This window comes from Phocoena sinus, chromosome 12 (genome assembly GCF_008692025.1).
Source record: "Phocoena sinus isolate mPhoSin1 chromosome 12, mPhoSin1.pri, whole genome shotgun sequence".
NCBI classification, from domain to species: domain Eukaryota; kingdom Metazoa; phylum Chordata; class Mammalia; order Artiodactyla; family Phocoenidae; genus Phocoena; species Phocoena sinus.
Genome location: NC_045774.1, coordinates 52,627,913 through 52,643,781, shown reverse-complemented (window position 1 = coordinate 52,643,781; position 15,869 = coordinate 52,627,913). Strand labels below are relative to the sequence as shown.

Below are 15,869 nucleotides of genomic sequence, written 5' to 3'. Positions count from 1 at the left end.
AGCATTTCAGAAAAAATTCCGCCTTTAGTATGTTTACTGCTGCCCTGTAGTCACGCATGGATGTTTTGCAATTGCATCTTTACAGAGGAAGCAGGTAAAAAGCAAAACGTAGAAAGACCTAGGAGTTGTTTATTTTGCTTGAGTGATTATTTGGACCTTCCGAATTTTCTTTAATAATTTTCTTTCTGTAGTTAATGTTTCTCTTCAGTAGCGCCAAGCATAGATGGTGTTTGAGAAAAATTCAAAAGATAAAATAAGAGTTTATTTTGTTGGAATGAATTCCCAAACACAAATCTCGTTTTCAGTTAGAAACTCTGGCCTATTATCATTTTGGCTTGTAGTTCCATAATGTACTTAACTACTAAAGGAAAAAACCGGATTCTCAGGTTCTCTCTTTCCCATCCCCTTTTATTTTTCAGTCCAGCGCACAACCACCAGAAGAGAACAAAAGGAAACCAGTTTTGGGAAAACTCGGCACTCTGTTCACGGCAGGAAGGAGAAGGAACACCAGAAACGGGTTAGAGAGTCCCACCAGCTCAAATGCCGTATCAGTCTCTCCCAAAGAAGTAACCTCTTCCAAACTCCCCGAAACAGAGACTGAGAAGAGTCAGCTTCAGGGCAGCCAACGAAAGCAGACAGACACGTGCGAGGAGGGCTCCCCCCAGGAAAAGTGCCAGGAGCCGGAGGACCAGCGCCCCGAGGGCTGCGTCCAGGCGGCCCCCCCGGACGCCAAGCGGTCACCTGGCTCGGGCAGCCGTGCAGCGGAGGCGGCTGTGCAGCAGGGCCATGAAAGTGATTCACCCCAATTAGAACCTCTGGAGGCAGAGGGAGAGACTTTCCCAGATGCCACCACCGCTGCCAAGCAGCTGCATTCCTCACTAGGGAATTCCTCCGGGCAGGAGAACGCTTCGTTCGGCGCTGGCCGCGAGCAGGAGCCAGCTCGGGGAGCGAGGGGCGTGCCGGGCTTGCCCGCCGGGGAGCAGCCGGCCGACAGGGCCGCCCGCTTGTGTGCCCAAGGAGCCTCTCCGGAGCACGAAGACGCGCCGAGCCAGCCCCCCGAGGACGCATCGGCTCCTGCGGGCCACCGTCCCGCTGAGGGCGCAGAGAACCAGACGGGTTCGGCGCCGGGAAACAGCAAAGCCGACCCCCCGGGGCGAGACTGTCGGCCCCGCGAGCGCGCCCACCCCGCCAAAGTGTTGACTCTGGACGTCTACTTGAGAAAGACTGAGGTGGCGCGGGTGGACGAGACGGTCGTGATCAGTCCCGGGGCTGAAGATTGCGGCGATTGCGAATATATGGAGAAGAGGTCGAGTGGCCGAAGGTCGGGGAGGCGGAGGAGGTCGCAGAAATCCACCGACTCCCCCGGTGCTGACCCGCTGCTGCCTGACTTTGAGCCCCGGAATGACGCGGTCTTCGACAACGAGGTGGCGCCAAACGCGGCCGCCGAAAACAGCTCTGCTGAAAAGAAAGTGAAATCTCCCGCCGGGGGCGTTGCCTCTGTTTCCGGCCTAAAGTCCAAGCCCAGCCCCGACCCCAAAGGGCAGCCTCTAGGGGAGTCCGAGCGGAGCAAACAGCCGCCGCCCGCCTCGTCCCCCACCAAGAGGAGGGGCCGGAGCCACGTTCCGGAGGCCGTGCCCACCTCACCCGCCGGCGGCCCGCGGGCTCCGGCCAAGGACTCTCTTCCCAGGAGGGCGTCCGGCCCCGGCCCCGGCCCCGGCCCCGGCCCGGCCGCCAAGGAGAGCGGGGAGGAGGCGGCCCGGGTCAAGAGCAGCGCGCTGCCGCCCGAGATCAAGCCCGAGCCCAAGAGGGGGCCGCTCCCCAACCTCTTCGACGGCCGGGGAGAGGGAAGTCGAAGCAAAGAGCTGGGCAGATCGGTCGGAGGTTCTGACGCCGACGGCTTGAAGCCCAGGAACCATTTCGGTGTGGGCAGGTGGACAGTGACCACTACAGTGACCATGTAAGTAACTGCGGGGTTGGGCTGGCGAGCCGCGGTCGCCGCACACGGGCTGGGCGGCCGCTCCAAGGGGCGAAGGTTCTTTGCATTTGTGGAAGAACTGTGTGCACTGGGTTTTCTCCTCGGTGGTGAAATTAAGATAGTGAAGGGCTAGTTAGCACAGTTAAGGTTTAAGAAGATGACCCATTCGGGACCTTAGTTGGTTGTTAATTCCTGTTAATATAAGCCTTTTAAGTTCAATGAATGTGAAAGTGAGATATCTCAGGAGGTTCAGTGTTTACATAAATAATAGAAGACTGCATGGCTTGACGAACTAATTCTATTCTTTATTCAGAATATGCACCAGCATTCCTGGGTGGGTCATTCTTAAAACACAAATGAATTTGAAAACGGAGCAAACACTAGCATGTACAGTATACCCAGTAGCTTTGACGTGTCTGAGTTTAAGAGAATTAACAGAACCTTTTATGGAACTTGGTGCATTCTTGGCCTAAAGCTTTACAAAAAAATCTCTAATACAAGTATTTTGGTTCCCCTTTTATAATGTTAGGTAGTTTTGTGATATCTTTGCCACCAGGTCGAAAAGTAATTTTCAATTATTGAAATGAAGAAAGATCAGTGTTTTTACTGGAAGACTATTTGATAAATGAAAGGACACGTTAGAAGGATCAAGCTCAACAGCAGACTGTGACCACTTGCTGTTAAGTTTATTGATTTCTCAAATATTTATTGAGTACCTTCTTTCTGTGCATGGTAGTGTGCTAGGAACAATGGGGAAAATGCCACAACTGTGATTCAGTATATATTGCCTTTGAAAAGTTTATGGCACATTCTGGCACCCAAGATGCTGACAAATCAGGTAACTGTAAGAGGTGATAATCTGATTAAACTGCCAAATGGATGTTACCATCCCCAAGGCTGGGGATGTGCACAGGAGGAAGAAATCACTGTTGGTGTTTTGGAGGAAATGGGATTGTGCCTTGATGGTGAGTGTGATCTGTATAGGTAGACAGGATGGGGAGGGCACCCTGGAAAACTCTTAAGACCATCCCCCTTCCCACACTCATCCTCTTCTGTCTCTCAGCACATGTGAAAAGTGAGTATCTAAACTTTTTCCAGCATTCACACATTTATTAAAAGAGCTGAGATTTTCACAGTGTTATCGTTCTTTTTATATATATATATATATAAATTTATTTTATTTCTGGCTGCATTGGGTCTTCGTTGCTGTGTGTGGGCTCTCTCCAGTTTTGGAGAGCGGGAGCCTCCCACTGCAGTGGCCTCATCCGTTGCAGAGCACGGGCTCCAGGCACGCGGGCTTCAGTAGCTGTGCACGTGGGCTCAGCAGTTGTGGCGCATGGGCCCAGTTGCTCCGCGGCATGTGGGATCCTCCCGGACCAGGGCTCGAACCACTGTCCCCTGCATTGGCAGGCGGATTCTCAACCACTGCGCCACCAGGGAAGTCCACAGCATTACCATTCTTAAACTGAATGGATTCATTCTATTTGAATTCTTGGATAAGTAAGCTTAAGAGTAGGCAGTCCGCTTGGTAAACACCGGGGAGGAAATCCTGCTTAATGAATAACTTGAGCTCCCTCACCAGCTGCCAACCTGGAGAACTTTGATAGAGTCAGCAATTTATTCTGTAACAGCAGCAGCGGAGAAATAACCTGAGTGAATGATGCCCATTATTTGTAGGCCAGTGTGACTGAACATTCAGACCTCCTAAGTATGAGCCTTAGAGAAACTATGCTGTGTACCTGATTAAGGGTGCTTGCCCGGTCTTCCAGTCAGAATACACCAGTGGGAAAACCAGAAATGTTACACCGTTAAGGGATAGGGTCAACAAACCAAGCAATCTTGCAATGCAACTCTTCTTCATGTGCTGTTTCCTGTGACAGAACTAAACCAAATGTCTTTTTCTGAGGAGTGATTATTTCCTACCTAAAATTTTCCTTTGCCAGAGGCTCAGTTTAATTCTGTTTTGCACACGGCCTTGCACTTGGTGAATCGGCAAATTATGGGAATGGAGAATTAATCATTGTTTCTCATCCTTTGACCCATTTATGTTTGACTGATGGATTTTTTTTCAGACCCTTTAGTTCTTCCTCATTGTTTTCACCTGGAGATGTTACGTGGATTATTTCTAAAAACAACTTGAATCTAAAATTTTGTAGTTAAAACCATTTTATATTCCCCGAAAAATAATCACTGTGAAGCAGCATGTTTCTTGATGCTGTTAGAGAAATTATGTCTTCAGTTCTACCAAGTATTGAATGTTGAGATTCTTAAAATGGTATGTTTAGAATAAGGAGAATTTTCTTCTCATATTATAGCCGTGGCTTCTTAGACTCCAGGATATTTTCCCTTCTCACATCTTAATGAAGGCATTACAACGTGAATTATAGGAGTCTTCCTTTTAATCCGTTTGAACCAGGTTAATTGTAGTGACTCTCTGTAGCAGAAGTTAATAGTACAGAAAGTTTGGTTGTAAAATGTATTTTGATCTTGGTGTAAATCTTTAACGTGCAGATGTGTGTGCCCTGTCCTTAACGTAGCTTATTGGCTAACCTGGAGCATTTTCCATTTACATCATAAGATCTACTTTGATATTTGACTGTTCCTTGAGCTGATCAGTGAGAATTTTTTAAATGTATATTCCCTGCTTATGTGAACATTCCTCATTAACTGATAGCATTTGTAAGTTCTCTTATTTCTAATCATCTCACTGGTTTTAGAATTTAATCTTTAAGGAAGTGCTTGTAAGTTAATTTTGCTTTTAAATTTCAGGTAAGGGCCCACCGTGAGGGAGCTTGGATATCTTAAGGAGATATTGGGGAAAGCAATGCCAAGGAGAAATTCATGAGAATATATCAAATATAGTATTTAAATAAAAAATTTAAAAATGAACATCTAATTCTTAATGCTGTATTTGGGAAGGACATCTCAAGTCTTCTCAGTATAATCATTTTCTCCAGAAGAATAAAGTGTCTTCTTCCAAGGTCCTACTGCCTGTTCCTTCAAAAGGCTCCTCAGGCCCAGCCTTCTTGAAGGCCAGTGAGTCCATGCAGGAGACAGTGTGAGATGTTAATGCTTCCCTACTTTGTGTTCTCATTATCGAGGTGGCCTCTAAGGTATGATTATCTTATAGCTCTCTTGATAATTTATTGACTCCTTGGATCATAAAGCTGGACAGAACCAGAGGCGGTCATTGAGGCGAAGCTAGTCTGATCCTATCTGGGGAAGCAGAATAGTAAGAGTTGTTGGGAGCATGACATCTGAAACCAGAACACCTGGCTTCTCTCACTTACTAGCTGTGTGACTTCAGGCAAAGTACTTACCTTCTCTAGATGCCAACTTCCTCATCTTAAAAAATGTGGGGCTTCCCTGGTGGCGCAGTGGTTGAGAGTCCGCCTGCCGATGCAGGAGACATGGGTTCATGCCTCGGTCTGGGAAGATCCCACATGCCGCGGAGCAGCTGGGCCCGTGAGCCATGGCCACTGAGCCTGCGCGTCCGGAGCCTGTGCTCTGCAACGGGAGAGGCCACAACAGTGAGAGGCCCACATACCGCAAAAAAAAAAAAAAAAAGAGAGAATGTGTAAAATTGAACATGAGGCAAGCCATAGAAAGTGCTTGACGATCAGTGAATATCAGTGGGTGTTATCTCTTACATTAAACCACTAGACTAATGATTTAGACATTTTTGTTTTTTCGCTTTAGAGTCTGTTTTTCTTGGAAAGCTTATATAAAAGTGATATATAAAACATAAGTAGGAGTGATTCTGGTTGAAAGGAGGGTGGTTGGCCAACAGTTCCATCCCCCAGTTTCTACTGTCCCCTGTTGCAGCCCTTGAAGAGAACCACAGGATATCTTCAATGATAACATGTATGTGTGTGAACCAGTACACACACACGTTCTAAACCATCTAGTTTTTTGTTTATTTTTACAGGTAGAGAAGGTAGAGTTTAGAGAGTTAAGGTGGCTTGACCAAGTTCACACAGATAATTGGTATAAGAGCCAGGACCAGAGCCAGAGGACATTTTTTCCTCAGAAAGAAAACAGTGTGTACATTCAAAGACTTAAAATTTCCATTAGGGGGCAATTACACCCAAGAAATGTGAGAAAGAAGGGAGACTCTCTTTGCCCCCAGAATGGTGGCAAAACCAACAACTGAGTAATTGATAAGTAAATTATGGTACATCTATATGATGGATTTTTATGCAGACATTATGAAGACTTTTCATATTTTTTTAGTAACTTGAAAAATGTTAAAAATGTTAAATCTCTTCTTTTTTTTAAGGCAAGATACCAAACTCTATGAACAGACTAATCTCAATTCTATTGAAAATATTTCCCTATGCTTACAAAAAAGACGGGAAGTATGCTAGAATGTTGACAGGGATAGTGTTTGAGTGGTAAGATTATGAGTGGTTTTTTGTCTTTATATTTTCTAAATGTTCTATAGTGAACACACTTGTATAGTCAGAGAAAATTTTTACGGGGGAAGGATGAAGGGAATTAAACTATCCAAAGAGGTAAATAATAGATAAATATTTTTTATAATCTCACTTTTGAGATAATGTAAAAAACAGTTATAATAAAATACACAATTGATTTTTGGGGAAATCATTTACATATTTAAAGTATGGGAGTGCAGGAAGTATTTAAATTGGTTCTGATGTTCTTCAGTCCCAACTCTAGTGCCAAGCACTGTACTTATCTACTAGGTACATGGTAACCTTATTAGAAAACTCGTTACCCTGTCACCTGTAGCCTTTCTTAGCTATATAATGTTTCATCCCTCGTACGGAAGCGCGACATCCACTAAAGGTAATTGATAGTATATTTAGAATTGTTTAAAAATTGTTTCATCAAAAATGTTACCTATCAGAAAGATACTGGCTTTTCACAGTTTTGTAATAAATTGGTATGTTCACTTTAAAACCCAGGTTAATAACTTTATCTTGCTGCTTTATTCTTGCAGCCCTGCCAAGCCCAAACATGTGGAACTAAATCTTAAAACCCCGAAGAATCTTGGCGGTTTGGGAAATGAGCATAATCCATTTAGCCAGCCAGTTTACAAAGGAAACACTGCCACCAAAATCTCCTTATTTGAAAACAAGCAGGCAAATAGCCCAAGACACAGTGACCTTCGAGGTGTGAGGAACACTCCTGCCTCTAATAAAACATTTGTCAAGAGGGCACAGCTGAATTTAGCCCCAAAAGCCAAGGAAATGGAGCAGCCTGAAAAGAAGTTGATGCCAAATAGTCACCAGAATGGTGTGCTGGGGAAGGAAACCTTGGCAGAAGCCAAAGTTACTGTTCCTGAAGAGGAGACTCCTGGTTCTTGGCTTAACCAAGGTGATAAGGTAGATGGGCAAACAGATGCTGGCTGCCCTTCTGAACCAGTGGTTGCTGCTCTGATTCCTGTGAAGGACCACGAGCTCTTAGGAGAGGACGACTCAAAGGCTGCTGACAGCAAAAGACTTGAACGTGAAAATATGACTGATACAGCACAAGAGAGCCCTGCCGTTCTTGAGGCCAAAGATTCACCTCCAACAGCCATACCAAAGCCACAGGATGGATTTTCTGACTCACAGCACCCAGCTGGGTCATCTAATGGGCCTTCTCTTTCACTGGCTGGCCCCATTCCTGTGGATGATCCCAAAGACACATGTGCTCAAGCTCCTGTAAGCAGTTTTCTGTTCACTGATCTAAAAGTGTCAGAAAACCATAATGGATGTACTCTGCCCGTGTCTCATCAGAATAATGAGAAGATGTCCCCCTCCAGACTTGCAGGAGGAGGAGGGGGAGAAAGAAGCCCTCCTTTGTCCCCAGAGCACAGCCTGGCAGCTATGGGAAATGAGTGTCCATCCAAGGTCCTTGTCCAGGTCAGGTCCTTCATGCTTCCTGTGGAGAACACCAAGGATGTCCCCTCTGGGATCATCTCAGATAGCTCTGAAGTTAGAGAAGCACAGTTGCCAAGCTGTCACAATAATGAACTTGAAGTGGTTTCCGTTGCAAGTCGTACTCCCCAGAAAGAGGAAGTACAGGGCAATAAGAGCACATCACCCAAACACATTCATTGCACAGAGGAACATGTAGCAAAATCTGGCCCACAAGTCATGCTGCCCGAATCAGAAAAAGCTCTGCCTATTCAGGGCAACGGAAAACCCCTGAAGACTGAATCCAGCACCACCAACTACCCTGGCAACAGAAATCATTTCGAAACCCCTCAAAGACCCAATCAAAATGTTGTAAATGGCCAGGACAGTCCTGCAAGCCTTTTGAACATTTCTGCTGGTAGTGATGATAGTGTATTCGATTCTTCTTCTGATATGGAAAAATTCACTGAGATTATAAAAAAGATGGACAGCGCAGTTTGTGTGCCCCAGAAGAAAAAGAAGGCCAGGATGCCAAACTCCCCTGCCCCTCACTTCGCCCATGCCTCCTATTCATGAGGACAATTTAGAAAAGGTGTTTGATCCCAACGTGTTTACTTTTGGTTTGGGTAAGAAAAAGGAAGGCCAGCCAGAAATGTCACTGGCTTTACATTGGATGCAGAATCTTGACACCAAATCCAAAACTGAGACCCAAACGTTCATCCACTGAAACAGAGTGTCCTTTTCAAGTCCTTGCAAACTCGCACTAATGGGAAAGGCGAGCCTCTGGCGGCTCCAGAAGTAAATGACAAGGAGAACAGGGATGTCACAAACGGTGGAGTCAAGAGATCGAGGCTAGAAAAAAGTGCACTTTTCTCAAGCATCTTATCTTCTTTACCACAAGACAAAATCTTTTCTCCCTCTGTAACATCAGTCAATACCATGACCACATCTTTCGACACCACTCACAACAGTTCTCTTTCTCGGCCTTCCGTGTTACAGCCCGTGGCTGAGGGTGCCCCACCCTGTGGTTCAGAGAAAGAACAGCCAAGTCTGCCACCCAGCAACGTAAAGGTCTTCAATTTCAACTCGTCAGATACGTCTCATTCGGGATTGGAAAGTCCGAGCTCCGTGGAAAAGTACCTGCAAAAAGAGGAAACCGGAAAAGATCTGGATTCACGAAGCAACCTACCCGTGCCAAAAACTACATTTTCTGAATTTTCAAAACTGAAGAACAGTGGTGATATGGAAAAGGCTAATCATATTGAAAGTGTTCTTAAATCGAACTTGCCGAGCTATGGAAGCAGTGACACAGACTTCCCCGGTCTTTTCAAATCCACTCTGTTTGACCCAAGCACTTCTTTTTCTGAAATGTCATTATCAGATACAACAGTAAGTAGCAACATAGTATTATTTATGTGGGGTATTTTTAAGTCAGAGGAGAGGGGGACGATGAACAATTCATGTTATTTGTTTAAAAATGGTTATGCTTGTGTCTGATAGTTTTTTATTCATCACATATTTGAAAACCTACTATGTACAAGGGTTTTTAGAGTCCAAGAGAAAAGGTACTTGGATTCTGTTCTCAAGGCATTTGTAGTCCAGCAAGGAAAATAAGCTACAAATATTTTCGGGCACTTGTGAACTTATGTGTTGTATTGTGAAAGGTGGAGTTAAGGTACCTTGAGAGCTCAGAGACAAGGTGTTTTTTCTTCCCTAGTTCTGTGTAAAAATGCTCAATACTATACCTAGAATTTTGAGCATTTATGAAGCAAGCTTCCTTTATCTGGAAAAGACTCCACCGAGGAATCTTGTTCCTAACCGTTTCTCTTGTACTTTGAGATTCACTCTTTCTTCCCTTAGTAGCAATAAATGTTTATCCCACATGGTTGATAAAGTATTTTCCTTATCTGGAATTAGTTTTTCATTAGGGAAATATATTTTCCTGCAAAGCTGTTGGGGAGTAAAGAATTTGGTTCTACATTGGTACTTTCCTGTAACAGAGTAGAAAGGATGGCAAAATACCATTTTGGAGAAACAGTTAAGATTTCTCCATCTCTTTTATCTGACTGCTGGAAGTGTTTTTACTCGGTTTTGATGTGAATTTGTGGCTTTCCGTTACCAAGCTTGATACTCAAGTTGAAAGAGGGAGGCAGATAAGATTTAGAGCTCAGCTCTGCTAAGCCCAGAAACAGGAGTGGGCCTCTGTATTCCTGTTGCCCACCCTGTGAACCAGGCTACCTGGCAAGTGTAGATCAACATCCAACACAGTTTATCCAGGCAGAAAATATCTTGCCCACTTCCTCATTTGTACAGGGCACTGCCCCATGTTTGAATTTGTTGTATTAGCTTTTGCTACAAGCCTATCACGGAATACAATTCTGGAAGCTCTTTCAAAATGTATAGTTGGATTTCCAGCAGAGGCTCAGATCCCTCTGCTCAAAAGTTTTCATATTTTTTACTCTTAGGATGCCACACACACACACACACACACACACATACACACATATAGATGAAGATATAAAGTAAAAATTATTGAGGACCCCAAAGAGTTTTTGTTGATATGGGTTATGCCTATTGGCATCTATTATATTAGAAATTAATACTGAGAAAAATTAGAACATACAAATGTACATTCCTGTAGCCATCAGAGCAATGATGTCATCACATGTCATGGACCGTCTGGAAAATTCCGCACTACACCTGTGAGAGAAAGAAAGTGAAAAAGACAAATAACCTTATTATGAAAATGGTTTTGACCTAATGGACTCCCTGCAGAATTATTGGGGACCCTCCAGGGACCCTTGGATTTCACTTTGAGAACCACTGCTGTAAACAGATAAAACTGAATCAGCCTATAGCACTTAGAAATCCTAAGATTTTTGAGTATTTCTCTGAAGCACAAAATTGACACTGGTCCACTTCCCGTACATTACAGCATTATTCTGTCTTTTTAATCATTCTTAGATTATCTCTCTTTTTTTTTTTTTTTTAAACGGTACGCGGGCTTCTCACTGTTGTGGCCTCTCCCGTTGCGGAGCACAGGCTCCGGACGCGCAGGCTCAGAGGCCATGGCTCACGGGCCCAGCTGCTGCGCGGCATGTGGGATCTTCCCGGGCTGGGGCATGAACCCGTGTCCCCTGCATCGGCAGGCGGACTCTCAACCACTGCGCCACCAGGGAAGCCCAGATTATCTCTCTTTGACGAGTCTGACAACAGAATATACAGTTTCCCTGTGGAGTCCCTTGAAAAACCCAATCAAATGGAGTAAAAAGGAGAAACAAAGTACTTTATACTTTCTCTAGGCCTTTTTATGATTAAAAAAAAATATTTTTTTTTGTTTTTTTTACACCTTGGGCTTTGTTGACTATATAACTATTCTCCCTTTAATGTCTTAACTGAATTTTATTTAAATATCAGGCTTTTTCTTTAGCTTGTCTTCTTGAAATGTGCATATATAAATAAGCATATGGCATTTTAATCTGTAATAATGCTCTACTGAGGCCCTTCCTATGGTCTTTCAGGCATATTCCACCCTGGTGTGGTGCAAGAGCGATCAGATCAAAGGCTGTCCTTAGAACAGGCATCCTGTTCAGTGAAAGTAGTCCATGTTTTATAATATTTTTACATGTGTAATTACTATTTTTATTATCTTAGGCATTTCTGGTTTTACTGGTCAGATGGTCTTGAAAATGATTAGTTTTGGAGCCATATAAAAATATATTTTGTTCATCAAAAAGGAGGGATTAAAGTAACCATGTACAATGTACGTTGTGAAATATACCATAAACACTTTATTTAGACTAGTTATGTGATGAAAAAACAGTAATTATAGATTCAGATAAGATATGTATATGAACACATAAAATGGATTCAGCTCATTCTAGATATGTGATTTATCCATTAGAATTTCTCTGTTTATTTGAAATTATACTGAGATTGTTTGAATTATAATCTCTTAGCTGAGTTCTTGTTCTGTGAACTGATGTAAAACATAGGTCTGACTCTTACGCCCTGAACTTTCCAGATTGGTGGAAGTATCCTAGGCGTTTAAATGAAAAGAAATTGAAATGTCAAATACAGTTAGAGGGGGGAAAATGCCCTTATTTTAATAGAGTCAAAGAGAGTTTGTTTTGTTTTTTAAATTTTTATTTTATTTTTGGCTGCCTTGGGTCTTTGATGCTGTGCGCAGGCTATTCTTCGTTGAGGTTCCCGGGCTTCTCATTGCGGTGGCTTCTCTTGTTGCAGAGCACGGGCTCTAGGCACACAGGCTTCAGTAGTTGTGGCACTCGGGCTCAGTAGTTGTGGCTCGCGGGCTCTAGAGTGCAGGCTCAGTAGTTGTGGCACACGGGCTTAGTTGCTCCGTGGCATGTGGGATCTTCCCGGACCAGGGCTCGAACCCGTGTCCCCTGCACTGGCAGGCGGATTCTTAACCACTGTGCCACCAGCGAAGTCCCGTCAAAGAGAGTTTTAAGACAACTTTGGCATAGATCAAGGTAGACATGTTTCCAAATTGACAGATATGAGGCAAATACGATCTTAAAGGATCATGAGAGGAGAAAAGAGGACTTTACATAAAGTTTAATTATTTGTTGTGTTTTTGTTCATCTGATTACAGACACTTAAAGGAAGCGTCCAGAATAAAATCAATCCCCGACCTGGAAAGGTAAGATTATTTTCTATTCCGAGTCTAGATTTCATTTTGATCTGTTAAAGTGCAGTAAAACGTGCTACCACTCTCACTTTCTTTAGGTGGTGATATACGGTGAACCTGACGTCTCAGAGGAGTGCATTGAAGTGTTCAGTGACATTGAGGATTGCAGCTCTTGGACCCTCTCTCCCGTGATACTCATAAAAGTTGTTAGAGGATGGTAAGAGTGACACTTTGTGTTTCTGACTTGGAGGTGTGTGTTTCACCTTTTTAATTATCCTTTGGTCATTAGTACTTATTATAAATTATGCCCTTAGCAATGTAAAGGGCAGACAATACTAGTCATAGTGAATACTAAAAGAAATTCATGTCTAAGAAATATGGTTTATAATGTTATTTCTGATGATAGGAATGATGCATGTTGTTGTTAGAAAAATCAGAAAAGTGCAGCAGTATAAGTTTCTTTTTCCCACATAATGTTGGTTTGGACTAATGAGCACCAGAGTCCATAATATACTTTTGGTTTTTGAATTTTCAATGAGGTTGATAAGAATTGCACTACTCATGTTGATAGGTCATAGTCATGTTGATAGAATTTTTTAAATTCTATAAGAAAAAACATCTTTGCTAACTTGTTTTAATGACAGTTCAGTGAAGGACTAATCTAAATTTTACTTTTCTGACTTTTTGACAGCAGATCGTTTTATTAAGTAAAGAAACCGTGAAACAATTATATTACCAGCTTAAATGCTTCGAGGAAATACACAGGAAATTGAATAAAGAAAAGCAGTTTTTAAAAAAAAAAATCACTTACCCGGCATGAATACTTTAGTGCCTATTTATAAGCTTGTTTAAAAGAAAGAGTGTAGGGCTCTTTATGGTTTACAAAATTATTAAGCTTTCTTAGGTCTCCATTTGATTAAATATGCAGCATCTTTCCTCTTAGGTTTAGATATTTTAATATATTTTTCTGTATATTCAACATATTCATTAGAAAAATAACAATTAGCTTTTGTTCTTAAATTTGAAAACTGAAAGTTATAATTTTGTTTTTAATGAATAGTGATTCTTCAACTTTTGTTGACTTCTCTTAAGACCAGCACTGTCATATATTGTCATGAGGTTTTTCTTTAGTGTTCGGATGTTGTTGGGAAGAATACTGTAAAAATGCTTTCTGGGTCACTAAAGTTAAAGTATTACATAGTATATCTGAAAGTTGCTAAAGACAGTAGATCTTAAAAGTTCTCATCACTAGGAAAAAAATTGTAACTGTGAGGTGGTAGATGTTAACTAAACTTATTATGGTGATCATTTCATAATATACACAGATATCAAATCATCATGTTGTACAACTTGAACTAATACAATGTTATATGTCAATTAGATCTCAATAAAACTGCAAAAAATGCTTTCCATTAACATGCATGTAGTAGTCCTTTGTATCAATATATCCATTGATATGGTTCTAATATATAAGTTAAAATCCCTCAAGAGAAGTGTTTTTTACATACATAAAAAGAAAAAAATTGCAATAAACGTCCATTTATCTGACATATTACTAAGTCTCCACCAACTGGCAATTCTATAAAACTTTAGTAGCTCTATAATGTTCATATTGATAGTTAAAAGTCCTCTAAAATCCTGATAAAATTCTTCAGTTATCAGAGCTTAATTATGCCCACTGAAGTTTTAGTTTTAGGGAGAGTTTATGCTGTTTTAATTGCTAGAGAATTGGCCACTAATACATGGTATATATATATATAGTGGCTATTGGCCAGAATATTTGCATATTCAAATCTCTCTCACCAAGACTGGCTAATAGTTTTGCTATGTTTTATTCTTAGCTGGATTTTTTATGAGAAACCAAATTTTGAAGGACACTCCATCCCTTAAAGAGGGAGAATTGGAACTGTCTGGTCTCTGGGATATAGAAGATATTTTGGAAAGAAACGATGACGAGGCAGAGTCGGCTAAGCCTGTGGTGATTGGTTCAATCAGACTTGTGGTCCAGGTAGGTAAATTCGTAAGGTTTTAATAAAGGCAAACTGAATTTCATCCATTCTTTCAGCAAATATTTATTGAATGCTGGGTATAATTATTTTGAGAGACAGTTTCATTTTATGATAAAAGTGGGACAAATATTTGGTGTTTTATGGATGTATTTTCTGTATTTTAAACATTTGTACATGTTAAATGAATTAGAAACTAAGAAACATTCTAATTGTTAGTCATCTTTTTCACAATAAATCCTGAAGGTAAATTTCTCATTCCGGCCCCCCCATTCCATCTGCAAATGTATTTTACTTAATAACCTAGTTTTGATGAGTTCTGTATAGTACAGATTTTGTTTTTTTAAAAATAAATTTATGTATTTATTTTGGCTACGTTGGGTCTTCGTTGCTTGCGTGTAGACTTTCTCTAGTTGCAGAGAGCGGAGGCTACTCTTTGTTGCGGTGAACTGGCTTTCTCATTTGCGGTGGCTTCTCATGTTGCACGTGTTGTGGAGCACGGGCTCTAGGTGCGCGGGCTTCAGTAGTTGTGGCAACGTGTGTACAGTAGTTGTGCTGGCGGGCTCTAGAGCACAGGCTCAGTAGTTGTGGTGCACGGGCTTAGTTGTTCCGTGCATGTGGGATCTTCCCGGGTTCCCTGCATTGGCAGGTGGATTCTTAACCACTGTGCCACCAGGGAAGTCCTGAACAGATTTTTCTTTTTTTTTTTCTTTTTTTAAAATTAATTTATTATTTATTTATTTTGGCTGTGTTCAGTCTTCGTTGCTGTGTGCGGGCTTCTTTTTAGTTGAGGCGAGCGGAGGGTTACTCTTCATTGTGGTACACAGGCCTCTCATTGCGGTGGCTTCTCTTGTTGCGGAGCATGGGCCAGATTTTTGTTTTACTTAGTTTTTTGGTTGCTGTGCGAGTTCTTATTACCTTGAGTGGCTTACAGGAGTTATGTTTTGGAAAAATAAATAATCCAAAGATAATTCAGTTGATCGACTCTGGCATTTCATGGGGGTTTTTAGAAAAATAGGTATTTAAGGCCACTTTATGGATTGGGTAAAAATTTCTTGGTCCCTTATTCGTTGTTGAGGAACTTGTATAAGTTCTTCACGGTTCTTGGCATTTGATGATTCTTTACCTTTAAAAATGTAAAAGGTTATCTTCCAAGTGAAAAAACTCCATTTGTGTACTAGACATGGGTGTTGGGGTACAATAGGGAAAAAAGCCATGTTCCAAAATGAGAATGAGTAAGAGTGACTAACAACTTTTGGCGGAAGAAAATGTCACCTGTTTCCTGGGTCAACATTTCTGAGTGACTTAGGTGGTAATATTGGTATTCTAAACGATTTATCTCTTACTAGTTTTAAGTACATAATGTGATGAAC

At 41.9% G+C, this 15,869-nt stretch overlaps 1 protein-coding gene across 1 annotated transcript in view; it reads left to right on the top strand.

Annotated features, from left to right (window-relative positions):
- The first annotated feature begins 434 nt into the window (after positions 1–434).
- Positions 435–15,869, top strand: part of CRYBG1 (crystallin beta-gamma domain containing 1) — a 60,661-nt gene continuing 45,226 nt past the window's right edge. Inside the window, 9 exon segments of the mRNA XM_032651159.1 lie at positions 435–1,957; positions 6,939–8,397; positions 8,399–8,536; positions 8,538–8,567; positions 8,569–9,228; positions 12,455–12,502; positions 12,589–12,707; positions 14,332–14,376; positions 14,378–14,498. Of these exon segments, the coding sequence (XP_032507050.1) occupies positions 1,296–1,957; positions 6,939–8,397; positions 8,399–8,536; positions 8,538–8,567; positions 8,569–9,228; positions 12,455–12,502; positions 12,589–12,707; positions 14,332–14,376; positions 14,378–14,498 (3,282 nt within the window). The 5' untranslated portion in view covers positions 435–1,295.